The 27,909-nt window shown below is 33.2% G+C and overlaps 1 protein-coding gene and 1 long non-coding RNA gene across 4 annotated transcripts in view; one reads left to right on the top strand and one right to left on the bottom strand.

Annotated features, from left to right (window-relative positions):
• LOC127701548 (inositol 1,4,5-trisphosphate receptor type 1-like) overlaps positions 1-27,909 on the top strand; it is a 405,533-nt gene that overhangs the window by 336,163 nt on the left and 41,461 nt on the right. For all 3 annotated transcript variants that reach the window (XM_052205488.1, XM_052205479.1, XM_052205470.1), the window contains 4 exons: positions 2,917-3,092; positions 4,295-4,459; positions 16,482-16,674; positions 22,346-22,363. In XM_052205488.1, the coding sequence (XP_052061448.1) occupies positions 2,917-3,092; positions 4,295-4,459; positions 16,482-16,674; positions 22,346-22,363 (552 nt within the window). The remainder of the gene's footprint in view (positions 1-2,916; positions 3,093-4,294; positions 4,460-16,481; positions 16,675-22,345; positions 22,364-27,909) is intronic.
• LOC127703452 (uncharacterized) lies at positions 10,100-27,837 on the bottom strand. The gene is made up of 2 exons (XR_007982988.1): positions 26,087-27,837; positions 10,100-11,220 (listed from the first exon to the last, which is right to left on the bottom strand). It is a non-coding gene; the product is annotated as an uncharacterized LOC127703452 (long non-coding RNA).

Below are 27,909 nucleotides of genomic sequence, written 5' to 3'. Positions count from 1 at the left end.
ACTTCGTTATCAGTTTAAGTTCATTGAGAATTTTAAACTTGTTTACTGTTAATATTGTTTCCTAATATTTATTGTGGTCCTGGCATATCTGGCTGATTTTTTTTTTTTTGGCCAATTTTGTAAAAAATGTTGGTCTACCTGGATTTCATGGTGTTTTGGTAGGAAACATATTTTCTTTTCTTATTCAATAGAACTTTGTACATCTACACATTTATTTATAAGGTTAATCCAGGGTTGTTATTGGCTTTGAACTAGCTGTCAGTAACTGCGAGTACTCTCAGATCTGTACTTAGTGTCTTTTTGTTGTGGGAATGTATAAATACCCGTCCACGTCCACTCTGTGTTTTTGTTAGATGTATTTCTATTTGTATCCATCTGATGAGTTCAGCCTTTTTCAACTGATTTTTATAGTTTGTTCTTATGTTGTACTGTTACACCACTGTCCCAGGTTAGGGGGAGGGTTGAGCGCTCACAAACATGTTTAAAACTGCCACATTCTTTATGTGTCTGTCCCAAGTCAGGAGCCTGTATTTCAGTGGTTGTCGTTGATTCATGTCTGTCATATTTGTTTTTCGTAAATTGTTTTGTTATAAATTAGGCTTTAGTTTTCTCAATTGAATTGTTTCATTTTTTTCATGTCGAGGCCTTTTATAGCTGACCATACGGTATGGGTTTTTCTCATTGTTTAAGGCCTGTACGGCATACCTGCCAACCTCTGAAACCTTCAAAGAGGGAGATCTCCCCCTCAGCTATGACAGCTGAGGGGGAGATTTTGCACGAATGACATTTTCAAGTTAAATATAAGACTTGTTTATGTATTCATCTACACAACACCAATAAGAGTTAATAAATATGCTTTATTTCTTCAATTCATGGTTATAATCTATACAACTATCATTACTAGGTATTTTTTTTTTTCCTTTTTCAATACCTCTGAGTCTCATAATTGACAACATTCTATATTTTGGTTTTGTTGTTAGTCTCACACTAAGCATGCTTTCAAACATCGTACAGACCACCAGAAGAAACCAAAAAGTTGATTGAACATGATGTGCAAAATGATGATTCATTGCCAAGTGAACTTGGTCGTAAAAATTGAAAATCTTTCATTCAATCTGCTTGACATTTCGATTTACAGTTATCTATTTCTTCTTTTTTATACTGCCGCTTGGTCCAGACAAAGACCTCTATCTTGTTGGAGTTGACATAGCAGAAATGAATTTATATTACTTATAAATCGAACATAAAAACTACTGACCAAAGTTTTCAAAATTTATGATCTCCGATTGTTTAATTATTTCTAATGACCATGATGACAGTAATGAAAAAGCCAGAGAATTATGCACACGGGTCATTCCAGGTAAAAATATCCGAAAGCGGGAGATTCTATACTCCCACTCTGGGGGCAGACCGTCAAGCGGGAGATTTCTGGAATTTCAACATTTGCGTGGGAGACTCTCGCTCAGAACAGGAGGGTTGGCAGGTATGCTGTACGGTTGCCTATAATTGCTTACATCCACTTCATTTGAACTTTGGTGGATAGTTGTCTTATAGGCAATCATACCACTTCTCCTTATTTTTACATCGCATGTGACCTTGAGAGGTCATACTGGTGTTATGTTGCTGCAGAAATTTCCTTGCCGTTTGACTGATAACAGAACGTATTTTGTATAATTACACGGATATTATCGAGTGCAAAATAACATTCCTTATCGCTTGTTATATATTAATTTCATCAATAAATATTCATGAAAATAGTTTTTAGGAACATAGACAAATGTATGAAAATGTTTGTCGTGAGAAATATATATATCAATAACAAATCATGGATACCGAAAATTTGTGTTTGCGCATGCAGAAGAATATCTCGAGAACGTTTTGCAACAAAAGCAGGAAAATATGAACGCCTACTCAAATCCAATCTATTAGAAAAACGAATTATTACAGATGAGTGTCCACCATGCACTTGCACTGCACTATCATTTATTAAATACAATAGTAGAATAGAATGATATATAAATGGATGAAAATTTGCCTGTAGAGTTATTAAGATGATCTGCTATATATATAACTGGTATACAAATATTAATATAATAAATAACAACAAACCAGAGTATACTGATAACAAATGATTATATCACTACAATATAATAATTACGGATGAGGTTGAATTCCCTGTCATTTATTCATCATCACACAGGAACTTGTCTCAGAAAAAAATATATCTATGTACCTTAACCTCACTTTCAGGTATAGAGATGTGATTTTTTTTTCTGAGACAAGTGCTTGTGACCATCCACAAGAACTTGCAGTCATCCGATGTTCAGTACTTCAGTACTTTGATGATATTATATGAATATGGAGTGGGTTTTAAAAAGATTTTTGTCTGACCAATAAAAACTCAACTTCTATAAAAATTCAACTTCTTGATTAAAAGTATATTATCATGAAAAGAATGTTAAGATTCCCACAGAAATACCTTTCATTCTTACTATAGAACAAAACATACTATATTCTGGAAAAAAAATAGTCAACCAACTTTTTTGTGATAACTGTAGATACTGCCTTTTTTATTAGTTACAAATATTGAATATAAGTTCTTGTTAAATCTCAAACTGACATTTATTTCAATAGATCAAATTGATTTAAATCTAATTTAATCTTTTAGTCCTGGTGTGCTTGAAACTATGTTGAAATACAAGTTATAAATATGCTGTTTTTAAAAGGATATAACATGGTTTTGTATGTTACACTATGAAACTATATTAAATTTTTAATATTGTTGTCATGGTGATAATCACACACTGCCCCAATACAGTGTTTGCCACAAATAAATGCATACATCTTTGTACAGATATGCATACATTATAAACAATTGTTTTTAAGTTATTTTGATTCAGTACATTTTTATTACAGAATTGGACCCTAGGTTATCGTGGTTGGTTTGGACAGCTATGTTTGGATCTCTGACTTTAGTAATCACTGTTGGAGTGAACCCTTCAGCCATTAGAACACTTATAGCATCAACTATTCTAAGATTTATATTTTCTTTTGGACTTGAGCCAACATTATGGCTGTTAGGTGCCTTAAATGTAAGTTGATATGAATGAAAATTGAATGCATGTATTTTTATTGTTAATATACTACTGCTATCATTAATGTAGTAAAAGTAATCAGAATGCAAATTTTTAAGCCCTGTTTACAGTAGAAGGGGGCATTATGTTTTCCAGTCTGTGCATCTGTCCTGTATTTTGTTATAGTTTTCATTTTTAAAGTAGTTTACCATGGAGTTGCGGTCACATCAACTTGAAACTTTGTACATAAATTATGTTTAATATGATGCGAGTTTTAAAAAAAATGCCATAGTATGATTTTTACCCATATTTAAAGGTTCACTGATCAATGAAATATTTCAGGTTAAAGTTGTTGTTTAAAGGTAGTATATCATGAAGGTGTGGTCACATCAACTTGAAACTTAGTACACATGTTCCTTATGATGTTAACTTAATAAGATAATTGCCAAATAAGGCCTTTCACCCAAATCTCTGGGTTAAATGATAATGAAGGTTGCACTTCTGTAAATATAGACAATGCAATTTCCCATAGGAACTCCCTTTGCGGCTAAAGCTGTGCTACTTTTACTATGAAGTTTCGTAAAAAATTATATCCTAGAACGGAAAGCTGATACGCACTACTTTTTTATTCAAAGGTCAAAACATAGGGCTGTGCGGCATATTTTCCACATTTATATGCCCCGAACTTCTAAGAGTTTAAACTTATACTAAAATTCAGTACTATCCCTACCTCCCCTTTAGGTGTCCCTCAGAATTCAATTATCGCCGCTACCATCTCTTTTTATACTGGTAACATTCCCAAGTTATTTCTCTATGAGATGAAACATAGAGATCATATCTGGGAACCAGTACGTAAACAAAATTAAATATCTATGAATATTATATATCTCCCCAGAAGAGGCGTGGCTTGTGAAACAGCTGTATTTACAAAGTGCAACCTATAGGTGATAGTGTGAATAGGGATTGATATATACAGTATTATATTATTGTGGTGTGCATTGGTTGTAAAGATGAGTTCAACATTCATACTTTAAAATTGGTAAATTTTTAATGAACAGATAACATTGCTACCATCCTCAAATATTTGAATAATTAAATATAGTTTCACTGTTTGAATTTAAACTATTACATTTAAGATTTATATAATGTAATTGTAATATATTATCAAAAACTTATTAATTGAAACATTATATATTTTATGTACACATTTTTATTTTTAGGTGATAAATAAAGGAATATTTTTGATAAGTTTGATGGGAAATAGAGGTACATTTACAAAACCATGGCAGCAAGTGTTAACAGATTTTGAGTTTATGTACCATATCTTGTACCTACTTTTATGTGTATTTGGTTTATGCGTTCATGAGTTTGCCTATAGTCTTTTGGTAAGTAATCAGTCTAGTTCCTTTTAAAAGAATAATACAAATCATTATGCTTTTTGATTTTCTTATGTTTGAAATACTAATATACGAGATTATCCATATCACTTTAAAATAGGGCTGTTATGTACAAATTTTTAAAGTTCAAAGTTTAAACTGCTTAACTAAGAGTATTTACACAACAACCACTGAACTACAGGGTCCAGACTTGGGACAGACACATAAAGAAGGTGGCGGGGTTAAACATGTTTGTGAGTGCTCAACCCTCCCCCTAACATGGAACAGTGGTGTAATAGCACAACATAAGAACAAACTATAAAAATCAGTTGAAAAAAGGCTGACTGTCTGAAACTTTTCTGGTTCATTTGTTCCTACTCATAGATTTATTAGTTTAAAACTTAAAATTTAATTAAGATTGGCTAAATTAACAGGCACGAGCTTCATGATAATTGAAAGGTACTACCCAGACTTATTTTCAGTTTAATGATGTGGTATACTGTGAAAGTACTTTTATTCGTGGGTATCAATTTTCGTGGTTTAAGTAAAAATTACATGTTTGTGGGTTCTCAAAAAGTCGTGTTAAGATATTAATAAAAAGTTTTAAAGAACAAAAAAAGTGCTGTTTCGACCGCAAAAATTGAAAATTTTTTTGTCGTATATTGGTATGACGTTGGCGTCGTCGTCGTCGTCGTCGTCCGGCGTCGTCTGGCGTCGTCCGAAGACACATTGGTTTTCGCACTCTAACTTTAGTTTAAGTGAATGGATCTCCATGAAATTTTACCATAAGGTTCAATACCATGAAAGGAAGGTTGGGATTGATTTTGGGGGTTATGGTACCAACAGTTAAGGAATTAGGGGCCAAAAAGGGGCCAACAATAAGCATTTTTGTAACTTCCAGACAATAACTTGTGTGTAAGTGTATGGATCTCTCTGACATTGTACCACAAGGTTCCATATCACAAAGGGAAGGCTGTAATTGATTTTGGGGGTAATTGCCTCAAAATGTTAGGAATTAGGGGCCAAAAAAGGGGCAAAAAACAAGCATTTTTCTAGTTTCATGACAATAACTTGTGTGTAAGTGTTTGGATATTTCTGAAATTGTACTACAAGGTTCCATATCACAAAGGGAAAGCTGGAATTGAGTTTGGGGGTAATTGCCCGAAATGTTTAGGAATTGGGGGCCAAAAAGGGGCCAAAAATAAGCATTTTTCTAGTTTCCAGACAATAACTTGTGTTCAAGTGTATGGATCTCTCTGAAATTGTACTGCAAGGTACCATACCACAAAGGGAAGGCTGAGATTGAGTTTGGGGGTGATGAATCATAAGGGGGTTCAAAAAATTTTGGGGGGGGATTTTTTTTTTCTTTTTTTTTTCTTTTTTTCCTTTTTTTTTTCTTTTAGAATTTTCCATTTTAAGTTGGTTATTTCTGATTTATATTTAAAAGCAAATAATAATGATATGGTAGGAGATACACACCAAACAGGATGTGTAAATTATTATATAATAAGTATTGTGCAATAGCAAGAAATTTTCAATTGCACAGTATTGCACAATAGCAAGAAATCTTCAATTGCACAGTATTGCGCAATAGCAAGAAATCTTCAATTGCACAGTATTGCGCAATAGCAAGAAATATCCAATAGCACAATATTGCGTAATAGCAAGAAACTGTCAATTGTACAGTATTGCGCAATAGCAAGAAATAATCAATTGCTCAGTATTGTGCAAAAGAAGATACTTCGTATAAATTGCTTATTTCTTGATCAATTTCAATGGGGTTTTATTCTTGAATTCTTGGGGTTCTTTAATATGCTGAATCTAACCGTGTATTAAGTTTTTGGATTTTGGGCCCCGTTTTTAAATTGGTCCACATTGAGGTCCAAAGGGTCCAAAATTTAACTTTGTTTGATTTCATCAAAAATTGAATTATTGGGGTTCTTTGATATGCCGAATCTAACCGTGTATTTAGATTCTTAATTTTTGGTTCTGTTTTCAAATTGGTCTACATAAAGGTCCAAAGGGTCCAAAATTAAACTTAGTTTGATTTCAACAAAAATTGAATATATGGGGTTCTTTGATATGCTGAATCTAACCATGTATTTAGATTTTTGATTATGGGCCCAGTTTTCAAGTTGGTCTAAATCGGGGTCCAAAATTAAACTTTGTTTGATTTCAACAAAAATTGAATATATGGGGTTCTTTGATATGCTGAATCTAACCATGTATTTAGATTTTTGATTATGGGCCCAGTTTTCAAGTTGGTCCAAATCGGGGTCCAAAATTAAACTTTGTTTGATTTCAACAAAAATTGAATATATGGGGTTCTTTGATATGCTGAATCTAACCATGTATTTAGATTTTTGATTGTTGGGCCCCGTTATCAACTTTGTCCACATTGAGATCAAAAGGGTCCAAAATTAAACTTTGTTTGATTTCATCAAAAATTGAATATATGGGGTTCTTTGATATGCTGAATCTAACCATGTATTTAGATTTTTGATTATGGGCCCAGTTTTCAAGTTGGTCCAAATCGGGGTCCAAAATTTAACTTTGTTTGATTTCAACAAAAATTGAATATATGGGGTTCTTTGATATGCTGAATCTAACCATGTATTTAGATTTTTGATTATGGGCCCAGTTTTCAAGTTGGTCCAAATCGGGGTCCAAAATTAAACTTTGTTTGATTTCAACAAAAATTGAATATATGGGGTTCTTTGATATGCTGAATCTAACCATGTATTTAGATTTTTGATTATGGGCCCAGTTTTCAAGTTGGTCCAAATCGGGGTCCAAAATTAAACTTTGTTTGATTTCAACAAAAATTGAATATATGGGGTTCTGTAATATGCTGAATCTAACCGTGTATTAAGTTTTTGGATTTTGGGCCCCGTTTTTAAATTGGTCCACATTGAAGTCCAAAGGGTCCAAAATTTAACTTTGTTTGATTTCATCAAAAATTGAATTATTGGGGTTCTTTGATATGCCGAATCTAACCGTGTATTTAGATTCTTAATTTTTGGTTCCGTTTTCAAATTGGTCTACATAAAGGTCCAAAGGGTCCAAAATAAAACTTAGTTTGATTTTAACAAAAATTGAATTTTTAGGGTTCTTTGATATGCTGAATCTAAACATGTATTTAGATTTTTGATTATGGGCCCAGTTTTCAAGTTGGTCCAAATCGGGGTCCAAAATTAAACTTTGTTTGATTTCAACAAAAATTGAATATATGGGGTTCTTTGATATGCTGAATCTAACCATGTATTTAGATTTTTGATTTTTGGGCCCTGTTATCATTTTTGTCCACATTGAGATCAAAAGGGTCCAAAATTAAACTTTGTTTGATTTCATCAAAAATTGAATTCTTGGGGTTCTTTGATATGCTGAATCTAACCATGTATTTAGATTTTGGATATTGGACCATAATAGGTGAATGTCCAATTTAAAATTTTTAAGTTCTTAGACCACATTCATTCTGTGTCAGAAACCTATGCTGTGTCAAATATTTAATCACAATCCAAATTCAGAGCTGTATCAAGCTTGAATGTTGTGTCCATACTTGCCCCAACTGTTCAGGGTTCGACCTCTGCGGTCGTATCAAGCTGCGCCCTGCGGAGCATTTTATTAGTTATTGCCCTTGTACCTTGGATAAATAAAATATGTACAATGTGGGAGACATTGGAACTCTGTTCTTTTATCATGTCTTGATTTGGATAACAGTACTAGTTGTCATATTTAGTTGTACACTTAAATTCGTGGATAAAGCTATCCACGAAAACCACGAAAACTGGTAACCCACGAATAAAAGTACTTTCACGGCAGGGCTTCCAAAATTATTTTTAGCCAGCCGGACATTTTATATATTATCCCAATTTTAATCCCTTAAGACAAAATAAACAAAAGGCAATTATGGTAATCAGTTGCCAAGTTGGCCATCCCAATGATTGACATTAAAAAAAAAAGGATATTAAACTTTCTTTGATTCAAATTTGAAGTTCTGACGTAAACTGTTAAATTGACAGTGCATCATTCGAAGTGTGCAACATCAGCGTACTTATAGACTCTTTATTTGTGCAAAATAACGTTGTCAAAAACTTTACTTTCGTTTTCAAATCTAATATAGCGGATGTTATCTTGACAATGGTAAAACATGGACCAGAGACGGATACGTAAATTCCGTGTACGTTTGCAAAGCATGAATGAGTGTATGTAGCTCTTTCTACGTTATTTCTTCAAGAAAATATTTGAAATAAACGTGAGATAAAGGTATCAATGGCAATTTAAGCATTTTTTGGAGAAATTAGGATGCATAATTAAATTTCACACCTTCGCACATGCGCACACGTGTACTGTTCAAACAGAGACATGTCTCTGGTTCAAGGGGTAAATTCAGTAAAAAATCTCCCATTGACTGTAATGCTAATCTATGTCTTGAATTAAATTTATACCTGATTTACCTTTAGAAATTAGAAAATTTCATATATCATTCATGAAAGTACAAATGTAGCCCTATCATTTGCAACAATAAAAACATAAGGTCATGCGGCATTTTTGGGCATTCACATGGCCTTGTTTACAAACACTGTAGATTCGCACTTAATTCCTTCACTGACCCCCATTACTTTTCAACCCTGTAGTAAAAAAATTTAGTACATTCAGCATTTATTTTTTATTTTTTTTCATCCATCTATCAAAAAATATTTATTACAAACATTATCTACCAATCAGAAGAGCACATGACTTCAGTTTTATACAGAAAGCTCTCCCCCAAATGGGCGGTCCCTGATGATGTATATTTATTTACTGAATTTACCCCTATAAGGGACTTTTTAGTAGCTTTTCCCTCTTTTTTTGTAATAATCATGTAATGTATCCAATTTTCAAGTTCCAGTTTCAATACAACATTCATAAATGCTGAACATGTAAAGATAGAGGAAAATTTATACTACAGCCCATACTGCGGCCAATGTATATTTGGTATATAAAGTTGCATATTGACTGTTTGTAAAAGAATGGTGTAAAATACTATGCTTAATAAATATGAATTGTTTTCTGTGTTTGCTTTGATCAGTATTGCAAGTACATCTAGAAACTAAAGTCTTGATGTACTCTTAGTTAAATTTTGCCTTATATGGAAGTTTTTGATTAAATACCCTGAAAAGACCACAAAATCACTTTTCAAAGGCTTTTTTAAGCAGTTTCATACAAAAAAAACCAACAATTATGTTTCATTTTACTAAATTTGTGTTTTAATTACTTGTAAAGTTCACAAAATGTCATTGACAATCACTCTGCAGAAATTCCTGTTACCCCAACATCAGGATGGTTTCTTCGCCAAAACTAGACAGACAAAACTGAAGTAGAAAAAAGTGCCAAATATGAAAAAATAAGACTGGGTATGACCAAACTTTGCATTTGGAAGATTAAAGTAACAATTTAGAATATCTAAAAGCAATTTTTATACGACCGCAAAAATTGAAAATTTTTTGGTCGTATATTGGTATGACGTTGGCGTCGTCTGGCGTCGTCCGAAGACACATTGGTTTTCGCACTCTAACTTTAGTTTAAGTGAATGGATCTCCATGAAATTTTACCATAAGGTTCAATACCACGAAAGGAAGGTTGGGATTGATTTTGGGGGTTATGGTACCAACAGTTAAGGAATTAGGGGCCAAAAATAAGCATTTTTGTAACTTCCAGACAATAACTTGTGTGTAAGTGTATGGATCTCTCTGACATTGTACCACAAGGTTCCATATCACAACTGGAAGGCTGTAATTGATTTTGGGGGTAATTGCCTCAAAATTTTAGGAATTAGGGGCCAAAAAAGGGGCAAAAAACAAGCATTTTTCTAGTTTCATGACAATAACTTGTGTGTAAGTGTTTGGATATTTCTGAAATTGTACTACAAGGTTCCATATCACAAAGGGAAAGCTGGAATTGAGTTTGTGGGTTAATGCCCGAAACGTTTAGGAATAGGGGGCCATAAAGGGGCCAAAAATAAGCATTTTTCTAGTTTCCAGACAATAACTTGTGTTCAAGTGTATGGATCTCTCTGAAATTGTACTGCAAGGTACCATACCACAAAGGGAAGGCTGGGATTGAGTTTGGGGGTGATGAATCATAAGGGGGTTCAAAAAATTTAGGGGGGGGATTTTTTTTTTTTCTTTTTTTTCTTTTTTTTCTTTTTTTCCTTTTATTTTTTCTTTTAAAATTTTCCATTTTAAGTTGGTTATTTCTGATTAATATTTAAAAGCAAATAATAATGATATGGTAGGAGATACACACCAAACAGGATGTGTAAATTATTATATAATAAGTATTGTGCAATAGCAAGAAATTTTCAATTGCACAGTATTGCACAATTGCAAGAAATCTTCAATTGCACAGTATTGCGCAATAGCAAGAAATCTTCAATTGCACAGTATTGCGCAATAGCAAGAAATATCCAATAGCACAATATTGCGCAATAGCAAGAAATTGTCAATTGTACAGTATTGCACAATAGCAAGAAATATTCAATTGCACAGTATTGTGCAAAAGAAGATACTTCGTATAAATTGCTTATTTCTTGATCAATTTCAATGGGGTTTTATTCTTGAATTCTTGGGGTTCTTTAATATGCTGAATCTAACCAAGTATTAAGTTTTTGGATTTTGGGCCCCGTTTTTAAATTGGTCCACATTGAGGTCCAAAGGGTCCAAAATTTAACATTGTTTGATTTCATCAAAAATTGAATTATTGGGGTTCTTTGATATGCCGAATCTAACCTTGTATTTAGATTCTTAATTTTTGGTTCCGTTTTCAAATTGGTCTACATTAAGGTCAAAAGGGTCCAAAATTAAACTTAGTTTGATTTTAACAAAAATTGAATTTTTAGGGTTCTTTGATATGCTGAATCTAAACATATATTTAGATTTTTGATTATGGGCCCAGTTTTCAAGTTGGTCCAAATCGGGGTCCAAAATTAAACTTTGTTTGATTTCAACAAAAATTGAATATATGGGGTTCTTTGATATGCTGAATCTAACCATGTATTTAGATTTTTGATTTTTGGGCCCCATTATCAACTTTGTCCACATTGAGGTCAAAAGGGTCCAAAATTAAACTTTGTTTGATTTCATCAAAAATTGAATTCTTGGGGTTCTTTGATATGCTGAATCTAACTATGTATTTAGATTTTTTATTTGTGGACCCGCTATCAAATTGGTTCATATTGAGGTCAAAAGGGTCCAAAATTAAACTTTGTTTGATTTCATCAAAAATTGAATTATTGGGGTTCTTTGATATGCCAAATCTAACCGTGTATTTAGATTTTTAATTTAGGGTCCTGTTTTTAAATTGGTCTACATTAAGGTCCAAAGGGTCCAAAATTAAACTTAGTTTGATTTTAACAAAAATTGAATTCTTGGGGTTCTTTGATATGCTGAATCTAAACATGTGTTTAGATTTTTGATTATGAGCCCAGTTTTCAAGTTGGTCCAAGTTGGGGTCCAAAATTAAACTTTGTTTGATTTCAACAAAAATTGAATATATGGGGTTCTTTGATATGCTGAATCTAAACATGTATTTAGATTTTAGATTTTTGGCCCAGTTTTCAAGTTGGTCCAAATTGGGGTCCAAAATTAAACTTTGTTTGATTTCAACAAAAATTGAATATATGGGGTTCTTTGATATGCTGAATCTTACCATGTATTTAGATTTTTTATTTGTGGGCCCGCTATCAAATTGGTTTATATTGAGGTCAAAAGGGTCCAAAATTAAACTTTGTTTGATTTCATCAAAAATTTAATTATTGGGGTTCTTTGATATGCCAAATCTAACTGTGTATTTAGATTTTTAATTTTGGGTCCCGTTTTTTAAATTGGTCTACATTAAGGTCCAAAGGGTCCAAAATTAAACTTAGTTTGATTTTAACAAAAATTGAATTTTTGGGGTTCTTTGATATGCTGAATCTAAACATGTGTTTAGATTTTTGATTATGGGACCAGTTTTCAAGTTGGTCCAAGTTGGGGTCCAAAATTAAACTTTGTTTGATTTCAACAAAAATTGAATATATGGGGTTCTTTGATATGCTGAATCTAAACATGTAGTTAGATTTTAGATTTTTCGGCCCAGTTTTCAAGTTGGTCCAAATTGGGGTCCAAAATTAAACTTTGTTTGATTTCAACAAAAATTGAATATATGGGGTTCTTTGATATGCTGAATCTTACCATGTATTTAGATTTTTTATTTTGTGGGCCCGCTATCAAATTGGTTCATATTGAGGTCAAAAGGGTCCAAAATTAAACTTTGTTTGAATTCATCAAAAATTGAATTATTGGGGTTCTTTGATATGCCAAATCTAACTGTGTTTTTAGATTTTTAATTTTGGGTCCCGTTTTTTAAATTGGTCTACATTAAGGTCCAAAGGGTCCAAAATTAAACTTAGTTTGATTTTAACAAAAATTGAATTCTTGGGGTACTTTGATATGCTGAATCTAAACATGTGTTTAGATTTTTGATCATGGGACCAGTTTTCAAGTTTGTCCAAGTTGGGGTCCAAAATTAAACTTTGTTTGATTTCAACAAAAATTGAATATATGGGGTTCTTTGATATGCTGAATCTAACCATGTATTTTGATTTTGGGCATTGGACCATAATAGGTAAATTAAAAAAATTGAAGTTCTTAGACCACATTCTTTCTGTGTCAGAAACCTATGCTGTGTCAAATATTTAATCACAATCCAAATTCAGAGCTGTATCAAGCTTGAATGTTGTGTCCATACTTGCCCCTTGCATCTTGGATAGCCGAGTTAAACATAGAAATTTGTGTAAAAAACAACTTCAAATGGTTCCAAAATGCTTCCATTACATTAATATACACAGGAAATAAGTTTTGTGATTATTGTGTGGCATTGGACAAGTACAGTGACAGAATGCATATTTTCCTATAGGGGTAAATTCAGTAAAAAATCTCCCATTGACTGTAATGCTAATCTATGTCTTGAATTAAATTTATACCTGATTTACCTTTAGAAATTAGAAAATTTCATATATCATTCATGAAAGTACAAATGTAGCCCTATCATTTGCAACAATAAAAACATAGGGTCATGCGGCATTTTTGGGCATTCACATGGCCTTGTTTACAAACACTGTAGATTCGCACTTAATTCCTTCACTGACCCCCATTACTTTTCAACCCTGTAGTAAAAAAATTTAGTACATTCAGCATTTATTTTTTATTTTTTTTCAACTCTAGTTTTTATCCATCTATCAAAAAATATTAATTACAAACATTATCTACCAATCAGAAGAGCACATGACTTCAGTTTTATACAGAAAGCTCTCCCCCAAATGGGCGGTCCCTGATGACGTATATTTATTTACTGAATTTACCCCTCAAACAACGTGGTTATGACGATTTTTCATTTTCACCTTTTAAAATTTTTTCATCAAATCATATTTGTAAACGTATTTCTGATAATTTAAATCATTTTGACTAAATTAATTAGATGCCGGCAAACCGCTGAAATGTAAGAAAATAACTTTGAATAGATCGATCCGGTTCAAAATAGTTTACCTGTCACCTGAACAGGTAAATTTCAGCTGTTCGACAACTAATTAGCCTTTATTAAAATGAGAAGGTATTAAAGTAGGGGTTGTTTTGATAGTACTTAATGATCATGTCACTTATATGACCGGAAATGTGTGGCTGTTAAAGGCAAAAGGTTGGGTCAAAAAGATCGTGAATTATGTTAAAATGACCGTCTCTTAAGAAAGCCTTGAAAACTAAAAAGTAGATGACTGTTTCATGCTTTTCCCAGCCGGACTTTTACCGGACATTATACAAATGTCCGGCATATATGACCGTTTTGGAAGCCTTGTTTCACGGTAGTTGTTCTTATATTATATTTTATACTAATCAAGATTTTCTCACCTGTTTGCTTAAATTCTTTTAAAAAATATTAATGTAGGGGCACCTACTTGACTTGTTTGTATTACTCTGTCCAGACTTGTAAGCACTCTCAAGCTACATTTCTTGGTCATAAAATTCATTTAGCAAAATATTTTTGGCTGTATTTTATATATTATCCTTGAAGATAAAGGAATTTACAGATATGTTCTAAACTGACCTATATTTTTGGTTGATTTTTATACGACCACAAACAAATTTTTGGGATCGTATACATGTAATGGTATGATGTCGTCGTTGTCGTCGTCGTCTGAAGACACATTGGTTTCCGGACAATAACTTTAGTTTAAGTGAATGGATCTCTATGAAATTTTTAAAGAAGGTTCAATACCACAAAAGGAAGGTTGGGATTGATTTTGGGGATGCTGGTCCCAACCGTATAGGAATTAGGGGCCCAAAAGGGGCCCAAAACAAGCATTTTTGTCGAGCCTTCGACTTTAGTCGAAAAAGCGAGACATAGCGATCCTACATTCCGTCGGCGTTGTTGTCGTCGGCGGCGTCCACAAATATTCACTCTGTGGTTAAAGTTTTTGAAATTTTAATAACTTTCTTAAACTATCCTGGATTTCTACCAAACTTGGACAGAAGCTTGTTTATGATCATAAGATAGTATCCAGAAGTAAATTTTGTGAAAATAAAATTCCATTTTTTCCGTATTTTACTTATAAATGGACTTAGTTTTTCTGCCGGGAAATATTACATTCACTCTGTGGTTAAAGTTTTTAAAATTTTAATAACTTTCTTAAACTATCCTGGGTTTCTACCAAACTTGGACAGATGCTTGTTTATGATCAAAAGCTAGTATCTAGAAGGAAATTTAAAAAAAAAATAAATCCATTTTTTCCGTATTTTACTTTTAAATGGACTTAGATTTTCTGCCAGGAAACAACATATTCACTCTGTGGTTAAAGTTTTTAAAATTTTAATAACTTTCTTATACTATTTTGGATTTGTACCAAACTTGGACAGAAGCTTGTTTATGATCAAATGCTAGTATCTAGAAGGAAATTTTGTTTTCTTCCAGTTAACATTACATTCAGTCTGCAGTTAAAGTTTTTAAACATTTATTAGATTCATAAACTATCCTGGATTTTTACCAAACTTGGACAGAAGCTTCTTACAATCAAAAGTTAGTATCAAGAGGAATATTTTTATTGATTTACTTCCTCATTTTTGTTGAGCCTGCGATAAACAGAAAAAGTAGGCGAGACACTGGGTTCCGCGGAACCCTTACGAATTTTTCTAGTTTCAGGATAATAACTTGTGTATAAGTATTTCGATAGCTCTGAAATTGTACGACAATGTTTAATACCACAAGTAGAAGGTTGGGGGTTATGTGGCAAACAGTTTAGGAATTAAGGGCCAAAAAGGGGCCAAAAACAAGCATTTTTCTAGTTTCCAGACAATAACTTGTGTGTCAGTGTATGGATCTCTCTGACATTGTACCACAAGGTTCCATATCACAAAGGGAAGGCTAGGATTAAGTTTGGGGTTAATTGCCCAAATATGTAGGAATAAGGGGCCTAAAACAAGCATTTTTCTAGTTTCCAGACAATAACTTGTGTTTAAGTGTATGGATCTCTCTGAAATTGTACTAAAAGGTTCCATACTACAAAGGAAAGGCTGGGATCGAGTTTTGGGGTTATTGCTCCAAGGGGGGTTTCAAAAAGTTGGGGGGGGGGGGGGGGGATTTTTTTTTCAATTTTTTTTTAAAGGATTCATATTTTTTTTTTTTAAGTTTCAAGAAGAAATCTTCAATTGCACAGTATTGCGCAATAGATTTGTAAGATCTTTGACCACATTTATTTTGTGTCATAAATCTATATTATGTCAAAAATTTGATCACAATCCAAATTCAGACAGTATCGAGCTTGAATATTGTGTCCAAATTTGTACCAACTGTTCAGGGTTTGACCTCTGCGGTCGTATCAGGCTACGCTCAGCGAAGCATTTTATTTTATGTGACAAACAGCATTAGTTGAACTTGAAGAGTGAAAAGAAATGAAAATGACAATATACATGCAAAACATCCAGTTTTATAAAATTATTAGTTTTATGTATAATTTTTACAGTTGTTAGATGTAGTGTACAGAGAGGAAACTTTGTCTAATGTGATAAAATCAGTGACAAGAAATGGACGTTCCATTGTCTTAACAGCAATATTAGCAGTCATACTTATATACTTATTTTCAATATTGGGATTCCTGTTTTTCCAAGATGATTTTTTAATGGAAATAGAACCAGTTAAAATTGTAGAACACACAGGTAATCTTTACATTTAAATTGATTGATATAGAAAATTATTCTTAAAAATCAGTAATAAGTTAAGTTTTTTGTCCCCATCCATATGACATCACAGAAAGGGGCACCTACTTGCCTTGTTTGCATTCATCCTTCTATCCAGACTTGTAAGCACTCTCAAGCTACATTTCTTGCTAAGATTTGAATGAAATTTATATCAAAGGGCTCTCACATTAACATTTCTTGCATACTTGCCAACTAACCCCATTTTTGCTGGTCATACCCAATAATTTTAGAGCTCACCCAAGATTTTGTATACCTCCCTGGGTCATTAAATAAACCAGGATTTAAGCTTCTGATCAGACAGTTTAGTCTGTTTTCACCTGTATTGCAAGGCATTGAGTCTTTGAATGTCTGAAATGCTAGGGTTCTCTTGATAGTACATGCTAAATTCTTCATGAACAGGAAGTCTTATAATTTGCTCTTAAATGAATGTTTAACAGGTATCAAAAACAATATTTTGTCTTTCCACTGATTGAAAGGTAAATAACAATTCTCTAATTATCTCATTTATTCTACACAATGATAAATGGATGAGTGGTATGCAAAAATCTGTAATCCTGTAGAATATCATTTTAAAATGCTATGAAGCCCATAATACATAACGGGTTAAAAGATCGAGTCACAAAACTGTTTAATTTTTCTTTTATTACAAAAAAGTAAAAGCTATGGGCACAAGTAACTATACAGGAAGTATTAATTGTAAACAACTTCTGGTTCTATTTGATCTTCCTCCTGATTTGTTATTATTGTTCGGGTTTATTATATTAATTCAAAATAGTGAGAATGAAAAAAAAAACATTGATTTAATTTATAATTGGTGAATAATAAATACAATGAAGTTAAGATAGATAGCAGTCTACAGAAGGCCATTTCAACCAATATATATATATATGTCTGCCTATGTGTAGTGACAACTGTAAATTATACCTTGTCAATCGGATTTCAGATCTACTCTAACATTGTTAGGTTGATTTTCTAGACACTTTATTATATATATATAAGATCCATTTTTTACATCTGGTGATCCGTTTATTTGTCAATCGGCAATGGCAGTCAGCAGGGTTTAAGAACATCAGTTGTTCGACCTGCTAGTCAAATGCTTTTTGTTAAAATGTACTTTTTCACTTTTTTGGTCTTTTGGAAAAATGTTGTTTGTGCTGTATTTAGACCCCTCTAACAAGAAATTTGTTTTGCATGCACTCGTATAAAAATTGCTGTTTTTATCCAACGCAATCATAGGTTTGAACGTTGTTTTCATTTTAGACTTGTATATATATACAATATATATATATATGATAATGAAATAAATATCAAACCGCTAACCTCTGAAAGAGAAGGGAAAGCCTTTGGAGCGAGAAAATTAGATTTTTGGCGGTGGTTGTAATAATAAGTTTCCTTCATGGTAATTATAAGTGTTCAGACTTTTGAATCATGTGCTGAAAATAAAAAATATTTAGGAGACACAATTATAGCCACCCTTAATTATTGTGAGTAGTTATTATTTATTCCTTGCATTCAATGATATAAAACTTTTTAGGGTTTGAATTTTTATACGACCGCAAAAAAATTTTTGTGGTCGTATATTGGTATGACGTTGGCGTCGTCGTCCGGCGGTGTCGTCGTCGTCGTCGTCGTCCGGCGTCATCTGAAGACACATTGGTTTTCGCACTCTAACTTTAGTTTAAGTGAATGGATCACTATGAAATTTTACCACAAGGTTCAATACCACAAAAGGAAGGTTGGGATTGATTTTGGGGGTTATGGTACTAACAGTAAAGGAATTAGGGGTCAAAAAGGGGCCAAAAATAAGCATTTTTGTAACTTCCAGACATAACTAGTGTGTTAGTGTATGGATCTCTCTGACATTGTACCACAAGGTTCCATATCGAAAAAGGAATGCTGGGATTGATTTTGGGGGTAATTGCCTCAACATTTTAGGAATTAGGGGCCAAAAAAGGGGCAAAAAACAAGCATTTTTCTAGTTTCATGACAATAACTTGTGTGTAAGTATATGGATCTTTCTGAAATTGTACTACAAGGTTCCATATCACAAAAGGAAAGCTGGAATTAAGTTTGGGGGTAATTGCCGAAACGTTTAGGAATTGGGGGCCAAAAAGGGGCCAAAAATAAGCATTTTTAGCTCACCTGACCTGAAAGGTCAAGTGAGCTTTTCTCATCACTTGGCGTCCGTCGTCCGTAAACTTTTACAAAAATCTTCTCCTCTGAAACTACTGGGCCAAATTTGACCAAACTTGGCCACAATCATCATTAGGGTATCTAGTTTAAAAAATGTGTCCGGTGACCGGGCCAACCAACCAAGATGGCCGCCATGGCTAAAAATAGAACATAGGGGTAAAATGTAGATTTTGGCTTATATCTCTGAAACCAAAGCATTTAGAGCAAATCTGACATGGGGTAAAATTGTTTATCAGGTCAAGATCTATCTGCCCTGAAATTTTCAGATGAATCAGACAACCCGTTGTTGGGTTGCTGCCCCTGAATTGGTAATTTAAGGAAATTTTGCTGTTTTTGGTTATTATCTTGAATATTATTATAGATAGAGATAAACTGTAAACAGCAATAATGTTCAGCAAAGTAAGATCTACAAATAAGTCAACTTGACCAAAATGGTCAGTTGACCCCTTAAGGATTTATTGCCCTTTATAGTAAATTTTTAACCATTTTTCGTAAATTTTTGTAATCTTTTACAAAAATCTTCTCCTCTGAAACTACTAAAACAAATTTAACCAAACTTGTCCACAATCATCATTAGGGTATCTAGTTTAAAAAATGTGTCTGATGACCCTGCCCTCGAACCAAGATGGCCGACATGGCTAAAAAATAGTACATAGGGTAAAATGCGGTTTTTGGCTCATATCTCTGAAACCAAAGCATTAAGAGCAAATCTGATGAGGATAAAATTGTTCATAAGGTCAAGATCTATCTGCCCTGAAATTTTCAGACCAATCAGGCAACCCGTTGTTGGGTTGCTGCCCCTGAATTGGTAATTTTAAGGAAATTTTGCCGTTTTTGGTTATTATCTTGAATATTATTATAGATAAAGATAAACTGTAAACAACAATAATGTTCAGCAAAGTAAGATCTACAAATAAGTCAACATGACCAAAATGGTCAGTTGACCCCTTAAGGAGTTATTGCCCTTTATAGTCAATTTTTAACCATTTTTCGTAAATTTTTGTAATTTTTTACAAAAATCTTCTCCTCTGAAACTACTAAGACACATTTAACCAAACTTGTCCACAACCATCATTAGGGTATCTAGTTTAAAAAATGTGTCCGATGACCCCGCCCGCGAACCAAGATGGCCGACATGGCTAAAAAATAATACATAGGGTAAAATGCAGTTTTTTGCTCATATCTCTGAAACCAAAGCATTTAGAGCAAATCTGATGAGGATAAAATTGTTCATTAGGTCAAGATCTATCTGCCCTGAAATTTTCGGACCAATCAGGCAACACGTTGTTGGGTTGCTGCCCCTGAATTAGTAATTTTAAGAAAATTTTGCAGCTTTTGGTTATTATCTTGAATATTATTATAGATAGAGATAAACTGTAAACGGCAATAATGTACAGCAAAGTTAGATCTACAAATAAGTCAACATGACCAAAATTGTCAATTGACCCTTTAAGGAGTTATTGCCCTTTATAGTCAATTTTTTACAATTTTCATAAATTTTGTAAATTTTTGTAAATTTTTACAAAATATTTTCCACTGTAACTACCGGGCCAAGTTCATTATAGATAGAGTTAATAGAAAGGAGCAAGAATGTTCAGTAAAGTAAGATCTACAAACACATCACCATCACCAAAACACAATTTTGTCATGAATCCATCTGTGTCCTTTGTTTAATATGCACATAGACCAAGGTGAGCGTAAGTGTAAGGATCTTTCTGAAATTGTACTGCAAGGTTCCATATCACAAAGGGAAAGCTGGAATTGAGTTTGGGGGTAATTGTTGAAACGTTTAGGAATTGGGGGCCAAAAAGGGGCCAAAAATAAGCATTTTTCTAGTTTCAGGACAATAACTTGTGTGTAAGTGTATGGATCTTTCTGAAATTGTACTGCAAGGTTCCATATCACAAAGGGAAAGCTGGGTTTGAGTTTGGGGGTAATTGCTCTAAATGTTTAGGAATTTGGTGCCAAAAAGGGCCCAAAAAACACATTTTTCTAAATTCCAGACAATAACTTGTGTTCAAGTGTATGGATCTCTCTGAAATTGTACTGCAAGGTACCATACCACAAAGGGAAGGCTGGGATTGAGTTTGGGGGTGATGAATCATAAGGGGGTTCAAAAAATTTGGGGGGGGGGGATTTTTTTTTTTTCCTTTTTTTTCTTTTTTTCCTTTTTTTTTTCTTTTAAAATTTTCCTTTAAAGTTGGTTATTTCTGATTTATATTTAAAAGCAAATAATAATAATATGGTAGGAGATACACACCAAACAGGATGTGTAAATTATTATATAGTAAGTATTGTGCAATAGCAAGAAATTTTCAATTGCACAGTATTGCACAATAGCAAGAAATCTTCAATTGCACAGTATTGCGCAATAGCAAGAAATTTTCAATTGCACAGTATTGCGCAATAGCGAGAAATATTCAATAGCACAATATTGCGCAATAGCAAGAAATTGTCAATTGTACAGTATTGCGCAATAGCAAGAAATATTTAATTGCACAGTATTGTGCAAAAGAACTTCGTATAATTGCTTATTTCTTGACCAATTTCAATGGGGTTTTATTCTTGAATTCTTGGGGTTCTATAATATGCTGAATCTAACCGTGTATTTAGTTTTTGGATTTTGGGCCCCGTTTTTAAATTGGTCCACATTGAGGTCCAAAGGGTCCAAAATTAAACTTTGTTTGATTTCATCAAAAATTGAATTATTGGGGTTCTTTGATATGCTGAATCTAACCGTGTATTTAGATTCTTAATTTTTGGTTCCATTTTCAAATTGGTCTACATTAAGGTCCAAAGGGTCCAAAATTAAACTTAGTTTGATTTTAACAAAAATTGAATTTTTAGGGTTCTTTGATATGCTGAATCTAAACATGTGTTTAGATTTTTGATTATGGGCCCAGTTTTCAAGTTGGTCCAAATCGGGGTCCAAAATTAAACTTTGTTTGATTTCAACAAAAATTGAATATATGGGGTTGTTTGATATGCTGAATCTAACCATGTATTTAGATTTTTGATTTTTGGGCCCCGTTATCAACTTTGTCCACATTGAGGTCAAAAGGGTCCAAAATTAAACTTTGTTTGATTTCATCAAAAATTGAATTCTTGGGGTTCTTTGATATGCTGAATCTAACCATGTATTTAGATTTTGGATATTGGACCATGATAGGTGAATGTCCAATTTAAAATTTTTAAGTTCTTAGACCACATTCATTCTGTGTCAGAAACCTATGCTGTGTCAAATATTTAATCACAATCCATATGCAAAGCTGTATCAAGCTTGAATGTTGTGTCCATACTTGGCCCAACTGTTCAGGGTTCGACCTCTGCGGTCGTATCAAGCTGCGCCCTGCGGAGCATTTTATTCTAAATTATAATAAAGTTTTTGATCATCTTAATTTATATCTGTATCATGGTTTCAAATATTTCCAAAAAGGCATTGGACCAACAGTTTGTAAGTATTTTTGTTTATGACTGAATATGCTTCAAGTAACCAGTCTGGAAAAAAACAAAATTCAAAAAACATTATTAAATACACCAATTATAATAATTATTTCCATGTATTTTACCATTGTTCATGGTAGTGGGTTATATTTTTTGTCCCCCGCATAACGCGTTACGTGGGGATATCGAAATACCGGGCATCTGTCCGGTCTTTTTAGCGCTCTATCATGTACAATTCTTGGCAGATTTTTATAAAACTTATATTATAGGTTTATATCAGCAATGTCTTGAACGAGTTCGAAAATCAGTGCTGATCAATTATTTTTAAAAGAGTTATGCCCCTTGGAAACATTAATTATGTGCAAAATTGCATCCTTAGTGCTCTTATGTGTACAATTCTTGACAGATTTTTATGAAACTTATATTGTAGGTTTATATCAGCGATGTCTTGGACAAGTTCGAAAATCTGTGCCAATCAATTATTTTGAAAAGAGTTATGCCCCTTGGAAATATTAATTATATGCAAAATTGCTTTGTGAGTGCTCTCATATGTACAATTCTTGCCAGATTTTTAGAAAATTTATATTTTATCATCAATGTCTTGGATGAGTTCGAAAATCTGTGCCAATCAATTATTTTTTAAAAGAGTTATGCCCTTGGAAATATTAATTATGGAAAATTGAATCGTTAGTGCTCTCGTGTACAATTCTTGCCAGAATTTTATGAAACTTATATCATAGGTTTATATCAGCAATGTCTTTGACAAATTCAAAATAATTGCTGATCAAATATTTTTAAGGGGAAATATTTATTATATCGGAAATCACATTGAATTTGCTCTCAATCATTCATTTCTCTTAAGATATTTATGAACAATTTTTAAGGACAAAAAAAAAGTGTATTTTTTATACGACCGCAAAAAAATTTTCCGGTCGTATATTGGTATGACGTTGGCGTCGTCGTCGTCCGAAGACACATTGTTATCGCACTCTAACTTTAGTTTAAGTGAATGGATCTCTATGAAATTTTACCATAAGGTTCAATACCACAAAAGGAAGGTTGGGATTGATTTTGGGGGTTATGGTACCAACAGTTAAGGAATTAGGGGCCAAAAATTAGCATTTTTGTAACTTCTAGACATAACTTGTGTGTTAGTGTATGGATCTCTCTGACATTGAACCACAAGGTTCCATATCACAAAGGGAATGCTGGGATTGATTTTGGGGGTAATTGGCTCAAAATTTTAGGAATTAGGGGCAAAAAAAGGGGCATGATTCATGATAATAACTTGTGTGTAAGTGTATGGATCTTTCTGAAATTGTACTACAAGGTTCCATATCACAAAGGGAAAGCTGGAATTGAGTTTGGGGGTAATTGCCCAAAACGTTTAGCAATAAGGGGCCAAAAATAAGCATTTTTCTAGTTTCCAGACAATAACTTGTGTTCAAGTGTATGGATCTCTCTGAAATAGTACTGCAAGGTACCATACCACAAAGGGAAGGCTGGGATTGATTTTAGGGGTAATTGCCTCAAAATTTTAGGAAATAGGGGCCAAAAAGGGGAAAAAAACAAGCATTTTTCTAGTTTCAGGACAATAACTTGTGTGTAAGTGTATGGATCTTTATGAAATTGTACTACAAGGTTCAATATCACAAAGGGAAAGCTGGGTTTGAGTTTGGGGGTTATTGCCCTAAAAATTTAGGAATTTGGGGCCAAAAGGGGCCTAAAAACAAGCATTTTTATACGACCGCAAAACATTTTTTGTGGTCGTATATTGGTATGACGTTGGCGTCGTCGTCGTCGTCCGGCGTCGTCCGAAGACACATTGGTTTTCGCACTCTAACTTTAGTTTAAGTGAATGGATCACTATGAAATTTTACCACAAGGTTCAATACCACAAAAGGAAGGTTGGGATTGATTTTGGGGGTTATGGTACCAACAGTAAAGGAATTAGGGGCCAAAAATAAGCATTTTTGTAACTTCCAGACATAACTTGTGTGTTAGTGTATGGATCTCTCTGACATTGTACCACAAGGTTCCATATCACAAAAGGAATGCTGGGATTGATTTTGGGGGTAATTGCCTAAAAATATTAGGAATTAGGGGCAAAAAAAGGGGCAAAAAAACAAGCATTTTTCTAGTTTCATGACAATAACTTGTGTGTAAGTGTATGAATCTTTCTGAAATTGTACTACAAGGTTCCATATCACAAAGGAAAAGCTGGAATTGAGTTTGGGGGTAATTGCTGAAATGTTTTGGAATTGGGGGCCAAAAAAGGGCCAAAAATAAGCATTTTTCTAGTTTCCAGACAATAACTTGTGTTCAAGTGTATGGATCTCTCTGAAATTGTACTGCAAGGTACCATACCACAAAGGGAAGGCTGGGATTGATGATGGGGGTAATTGCCTCAATATTTCAGGAATTAGGGGCCAAAAAGGGGCAAAAAACAAGCATTTTTCTAGTTTCAGGACAATAACTTGTGTGTAAGTGTATGGATCTTTCTGATGTTGTACTACAAGGTTCCATATCACAAAGGGAAAGCTGGGTTTGAGTTTGGGGGTAATTGCCCTAATTGTTTAGGAATTTGGGGCCAAAAAACACATTTTTCTAGTTTCCAGACAATAACTTGTGTTCAAGTGTATGGATCTCTCTGAAATTGTACTGCAAGGTACCATACCACAAAGGGAAGGCTGGGATTGAGTTTGGGGGTGATGAATCATAAGGGGGTTCAAAAAATTTTGGAGGGGATTTTTTTTTTTTCCTTTTTTTTTTCTTTTAAAATTTTCCATTTTAAGTTGGTTATTTCTGATTTATATTTAAAAGCAAATAATAATGATATGGTAGGAGATACACACCAAACAGGATATGTAAATTATTATATAATAAGTATTGTGCAATACAAGAAATTTTCAATTGCACAGTATTGCACAATAGCAAGAAATCTTCAATTGCACAGTATTGCGCAATAGCAAGAAATCTTCAATTGCACAGTATTGCACAATAGCAAGAAATATCCAATAGCACAATATTGCGCAATAGCAAGAAATTGTCAATTGTACAGTATTGCGCAATAGCAAGAAATATTTAATTGCACAGTATTGTGCAAAAGAAGATACTTCGTATAAATTGCTTATTTCTTGACCAATTTCAATGGGGTTTTATTCTTGAATTCTTGGGGTTCTTTAATATGCTGAATCTAACCGTGTATTTAGTTTTTGGATTTTGGGCCCCGTTTTTAAATTGGTCCACATTGAGGTCCAAAGGGTCCAAAATTAAACTTTGTTTGATTTCATCAAAAATTGAATTATTGGTGTTCTTTGATATGCCGAATCTAACCGTGTATTTAGATTCTTAATTTTTGGTTCCGTTTTCAAATTGGTCTACATTAAGATCCAAAGGGTCCAAAATTAAACTTAGTTTGATTTTAACAGAAATTGAATTCTTAGGGTTCTTTGATATGCTGAATCTAAACATGTATTTAGATTTTTGATTATGGGCCCAGTTTTCAAGTTGGTCCAAATTGGGGTCCAAAATAAAACTTTGTTTGATTTCAACAAAAATTGAATATATGGGGTTCTTTGATATGCTGAATCTAACCATGTATTTAGATTTTTGATTTTTGGGCCCCGTTATCAACTTTGTCCACATTGAGGTCAAAAGGGTCCAAAATGAAACTTTGTTTGATTTCATCAAAAATTGAATTATTGGTGTTCTTTGATATGCCGAATCTAACCGTGTATTTAGATTCTTAATTTTTGGTTCCGTTTTCAAATTGGTCTACATTAAGGTCCAAAGGGTCCAAAATTAAACTTAGTTTGATTTTAACAGAAATTGAATTCTTAGGGTTCTTTGATATGCTGAATCTAAACATGTATTTAGATTTTTGATTATGGGCCCAGTTTTCAAGTTGGTCCAAATCGGGGTCCAAAATTAAACTTTGTTTGATTTCAACAAAAATTGAATATATGGGGTTCTTTGATATGCTGAATCTAACCATGTATTTAGATTTTTGATTTTTGGGCCCCGTTATCAACTTTGTTCACATTGAGGTCAAAAGAGTCCAAAATTAAACTTTGTTTGATTTCATCAAAAATTGAATTCTTGGGGTTCTTTGATATGCTGAATCTAACCATGTATTTAGATTTTGGATATTGGACCATAATAAGTGAATGTCCAATTTAAAATTTTTAAGTCCTTAGACCACATTCATTCTGTGTCAGAAACCTATGCTGTGTCAAATATTTGATCACAATCCAAATGCAAAGCTGTATCAAGCTTGAATGTTGTGTCCATACTTGCCCCAACTGTTCAGGGTACGACCTCTGCGGTCGTATCAAGCTGCGCCCTGCGGAGCATTTTATTCTAGTTTCCAGACAATAACTTGTGTTCAAGTGTATAGATCTCTCTGAAATTGTACTGCAAGGTACTATACCACAAAGGGAAGGCTGGGATTGAGTTTGGGGGTGATGAATCATAAGGGGGTTCAAAAAATTTGAGGGAGGGATTTTTTTTTCCTTTTTCCCTTTTTTTTTTGAAATTTTCCATTTTAAATTGGTTATTTCTGATTTATATATAATAGCAAATAATAATGATATGGTTTGAATAGGTAAATTAAAAAATTTTAAGTTCTTAGACCACATTCATTCTGTGTCAGAAACCTATGCTGTGTCAAATATTTAATCACAATCCAAATTCAGTGCTGTATCAAGCTTGAATGTTGTTTCCATACTTGCCCCAACTGTTCAGGGTTCGACCTCTGCGGTCGTATCAAGCTGCAGCCAGCAGAGCATTTTATTAGTTATTGCCCTTGTACCTTGGATAGATAAAATATGTGCAATGCGGGGGACATTGGAACTCTGTTCTTTTATTATTGGTAGATAGATGTCAAATAGATATAAGAAGATGTGGTATGAGTGCCAATGAGACAACTCTCCATCCAAGTCAAAATTTATAAAAGTAAACCATTATAGGTCAAAGTACGGTCTTTAAATGTCTATTTTAAGTATAAGGAGAAGAAGTGAATAAATAAATAGATACTTTAAACAAGGCAGACGATTGATAGTTAACCTCAATTGTTGAAATTGAAAAACAAACAAACTTAATAAGTCTCATATTATCAATTTTTTTCCAGATGGTAACAATTTTTTAAGCAATATAGTCTGATAGATTAATATCTAATGCATTTTGTAAAAAAACTGGATCACTACAAAATTTTCACCACAAATACTTAGCTTTCTTATATTCTTGAACACAAAGTTGTACTGCATACATATATACTTTGAACTAATTTATTGGCAAGAGTTTCTCACGTTTTATTGATCAGGGTTACTAGGCATGTCTGGGTTGGGGGCTGTTCTGTACACAACCTAACAACACATTTGAAAATTAAGAGCATTAGTAAAAGCATTGTTCTTACTTTTCTTTTATTTTATATAATTTTGTCTTTTATTTTATATAATTTTGAGACATAGTCATTTTTGTCGAGCCTACAACATTTATGTCGCAAAAGCGAGACATAGTGATCCTAGATTCCAGCGGCTGCGGCGTCAACATTTA

This window comes from Mytilus californianus, unplaced genomic scaffold (genome assembly GCF_021869535.1).
Source record: "Mytilus californianus isolate M0D057914Y unplaced genomic scaffold, xbMytCali1.0.p SCAF_1, whole genome shotgun sequence".
Classification (NCBI taxonomy): Eukaryota; Metazoa; Mollusca; class Bivalvia; order Mytilida; family Mytilidae; genus Mytilus; species Mytilus californianus.
The sequence above is the reverse complement of the archived record's forward strand: the minus strand, read 5'-3'. Positions and strand labels throughout refer to the sequence as shown.